General features: G+C 44.9%; 1 protein-coding gene across 1 annotated transcript; it reads right to left on the bottom strand.

Moving 5' to 3' along the window:
• Positions 1-671: 671 nt before the first annotated feature.
• LOC138878520 (uncharacterized) lies at positions 672-2,689 on the bottom strand. Its single transcript, XM_070158206.1, has 2 exons — positions 2,222-2,689; positions 672-1,541 (listed from the first exon to the last, which is right to left on the bottom strand). The coding sequence occupies exons 1-2, from the start codon at positions 2,687-2,689 to the stop codon at positions 672-674; spliced, it is 1,338 nt and encodes a 445-aa protein (XP_070014307.1).
• Between the last annotated feature and the right edge of the window lie 1,569 nt (positions 2,690-4,258).

The following is a 4,258-nucleotide window of genomic DNA, read 5'->3' on the forward strand; positions in this document are numbered from 1 at the left end:
AGATGTGCACCTCTGCTCATAGCCTGTATGGAAGGGACTTCCTCCCCCTCCTCCTCGAGAATAATACAACAGTCCATATCATTGTCCTCTAGAAACAAGTTCTTCATTGCCGCAAGTGCTTCTTCTTCATCTGACCCATAAATAATATTGGCATGTTGGAAGGTCTGCTCCAGAGGTGGTATTGGCTGCTCCAGTGGATAGTAAGGACCGTGCCATGATGGCGACCAGTTATTGAATTCTTCCCAGGTGTATTCATATCCCAAACCGAAAGTGGTGTCATGTTTCTTGAGTTTTATGGGTTTCGAGATTCCCTGGAGGTTCTTGTCGAGCCCCTTGCCAGGTTAGTCCTCATTCCATCTTAGCATACTTTCAATTTTGTGATCCCACCATTTGTCTTTGTCAATAGCATTGACCCACTCAATGTGGTGGTAAGTTTCTCCACCCAGCTTCCTTTTTCCTTCGATAGCCGGAATAGTCTGGTGATTGTATATATGGTTGCTACCATCACTGTGAATGATCACTTCCTGGTGATTCCATTCGAACTTTACTGGCTGATGTAGCATTGATGCTATAGCCCCGGCCGCATGAATCCACGGCCGTCCCAACAGCAAGTTGTAAGACGCTGGCACATCTATCACCTGAAAATCAACCTCGAACCATATTGGTCCCATCTACAAGTATAGAATAATCTCGCCAATGGGGGACCTATGAGAACCATCGAAGGCTTTCACATTGATTGCTCCATCTTTTATCTCATGTAGCCCTTTACCTAGCTTCTTGAGTGTTACAAGCAGACAAATGTTAAGATTGGAACCTCTATCGATCAGGATTCTAGTGATGAAATAATCCTCACATTGTACGGTGATATGTAGTGCTTTGTTGTGCCCCAACCCTTCAGGTGGAAGCTCGTCCTCATGAAAGGTGATCTTATGGCTCTCCAGCACTTGTCCTACCATGTTATCCATTTCCCCACCAGTGATGTTACTTGGCACGTATGCTTCACTTAGCACTTTTAGTAGAGCATTCTTGTGCGCCTCAGAATTTTGCAGCAAAGAGGGGATGGACATTTGTGCTGGCATCTTGTTTAACTGGTCGATGACCGAATATTCCCTAGCCTGTATCTTCCTCCAAAGGTCGTCTGGACCTATCTCAATGAGGGGAGGCCGATTGGAAGCCTGCTTGCTTGATTCAACTAGGTGTTCAAGGGTATAAACTCTACCAGTTCTTGTCATACCCTGTGCAGCGACAGTTTCTTCGAACCTGACCTTGTCTTTCCTTTTTGCCTCGGCTATGTAGTCCCAGGGTACAACATTTGTATGGAATGGTGTCATGGTTGACATTGCCACTGGGATCGGCGTGGCTATCCTCACTTCGAGTGGACCATGTGCCTTGGGCGGCAATACTGCAACCTCAAATGGTGCGGGTGCATTTGCCGGAGACACGAACTCAACCTCAATTGGTGTCGGTGTCTTCGTGGATGGCGCTGCTTCAAACTCAAATGGTACAGACATATTCACCTCAGCATCCTCAGATGGTTGAATCTGGATTATGATTGGATTGAGGGTAATTGTTGGTTTCTTTGGGTCATCACCTTCTGCGATCAATACGATTGATCCCTCGGGATCCCAGTCATCTTCTATTTTAATCATATGGATACCTACACCCGTGTGGTCTATCAAAGGGTTGTTACGGACATTTGGAGCGGGCTCCTTTGCCATAATGATCTTATTATCAATCAAGGAATGTATCTTGTCTTTCAAGGAATGACATTCATCGATGGGGTGCCTCTTCATGCCGGAGTGGTATGCACAGGACTTATTTGGGTTAACCTACTGAGAAGGATTCTCAGGGGTTGCAGCAGGGATGGGGGTGACATAACCAGTGGCTTTGAGTCTCTCATACAGCTGGTCAATGGGTTCAGTGATGGCTGTATATTGTTTTGGAAATCTGCGATCAAAATTAGTTCAAGCTCTAGGGAAATTTTGGCGTGCAGGGGGTGGTTGATAGTGGGATAGTTGAGCATTATAGGTTTGGTAGACATGAGCAGGTAGGAAATATCTAGGTGAGGTAGGTTGATATGTAGGAGGTGGAGATGACTGATAAGTTGGTAGCGGAGCTTGGTACGAGGGTGAGAGTGCTTGGTAATTTGGGTTGACTAGTATGTGAGTGGAGGTGTTGGGTGAGTTTGGTATTTGAGAGGAGATTTGGTCCTTTGTGCAACCATCATAGCCCCTACGTCTCTTTTCTTGGACACACCACCGGACTGTAAAGTCTTATTTGTAGCTTGCAAGGCCTCGAAGTTTGTAACCATACCGCTTTTGATACATTCTTCAATTCTTTCACCCAATTTGATAATGTCGGAGAACTTATGGTTCTTAATCTTCATCAGTCGTTCATAGTACTGTGGGTCCTGAGCCCGGACAAAGAACTTGTTCATTTGCTCCTCTTCTAAGGTGGGTCTGTCCTTAGCAGCTTTGGACCTCCAGCGAGTAGCATACTCGCGAAATGTCTCTGTGGGCTTCTTCTTCAAATTCTGAATATAGAACACGTCTGGTGCGTTCTCTGTATTAAACCTTAATCTATCCATAAAGTCAAACGATATGCCTACCCAGTTTGACCACTTCATGGGATCTTGGCTGATGTACCAAGATAATGCATCTCCCTTCAAACTCCTCATGAACAGCTTCATGCGGATCCTTTCATCCTTCCCTACTCCAACCAGCTTGTCGCAATATGTCCTCAGATGGACCTTTAGATCACCTGTACCATTAAACATTTTGAACTTAGGAGGTTTGTATCCCGCGGGAAGTTTGACATCAGGTTGTATGTAAAGATCCTCATAGTCCAGCCCTTCGATTCCTTTGCTTCCCTCAATGCCCTAAATCCGGCTAGTCAATTTCTTAAGTTCCTCGGCCAAGTTCCTAATAAGCAGATTCTTTTCATCAGACTCAAGTGTGCATGAGATAGGTTAGGTGGAGTGTGGCATGGTCTCCACGTAGATGGGAGTGTTATGGTGGCCTGGTGTATAGGTGTGGAAATGGTCGTTTGTGGAGTTCTGAGGTTCTGGAATGAGTAGTGGAGTGTTGTTTGGGGTATGGTAGGTGTTACATAGGTTATTTGGTGGAGCGGCGTGATGGTGAGGAGCGGGATGATTTTGTTGTTTTGGGATATTTTGAGGAGGTGTAGGGTTTTGAGTGTTGGGGAAGTTGACATTTGTGGTGCTGAGGGAAAATGATAGGCTTGCCAGGTTTCGAACCTAATCGAGCTCTTCCTGGAACTTCAACAATATCTGTTCAAGCTGCGACACATTCTTGTTTGGAACCCGAATACCCTGGCTATCAGTGGCCTCTACCCGTTCGGTCGTGTTCTCCTTCCTGATATTGCTTAAACCTTTCATTTTGCCTTTTTTCTTGCCTTTGATAGAACTAAGAGGGGGAGTGGGTGGAGGGCCCTTGGATCTTGTGAAATAAGATGATGATGTCAGAGTGCATGAACTAACCTTTAGGGAGTTGAATAATAATAAAAAAAACAAAGGTAATCTAGTCAGTGAGAATTATAAAAAGTATTGCAATATTTAAACACATAGTGCGGGAATGTAAAGCGTGTCCTAATTTGGGAACCTTTTTGTGCCCTAGGTAGGCCTAGAGACAAAGTGGTTTGGAGAACGTAGAATGTTAAATGCCTTATTTTAATGATAGAAATAGACGAATCCCAAAACGACACTAAATAAACAAGAAATAAAAGTCACTAATGGCCATTGGCCTTATTACATTTATAAAGCGAAAAAGATAATCTCCTATCTACTTGGTCCCAGAAGGACCTTCCCCAGATTCGGCATCCTTGGCTCCGTCGAACAACTTCCCCAACTCGCAAAATCCCAGCAATAGGTATGCTCTGTCTAGATGTCCGCCTTCGGTCCCTTCAGCCTCTTGACAATCTTCAACCCTTTTGAGAAATTTTCTTTCCAATTCTACTATGCCTCGCTCCAAGTATCCTAGCCTTTTGTTGGCGCTGACAGCCATGTCCTTCCATTCCTCAATCAGCTTCTGGTTGGACTCTTGTATCTCAAGGTGTTCGCTCTCGTACTCACAGATCCTTTTTCGTAGCTGATTGTACTTAACTTGTGTCTCGGCATTTTCATCTATAATTCTGTGACCTCGAATGAACCCTGGCTGGCCCAAACCATCATGATTGTCTTCCAGCCAACCCAAAGGAGTACAACCGACATGATATCTGTCTGGCTCAATGGTGTCTTTCC

This window comes from Nicotiana sylvestris, chromosome 9 (assembly GCF_000393655.2).
Source record: "Nicotiana sylvestris chromosome 9, ASM39365v2, whole genome shotgun sequence".
NCBI lineage: Eukaryota > Viridiplantae > Streptophyta > Magnoliopsida > Solanales > Solanaceae > Nicotiana > Nicotiana sylvestris.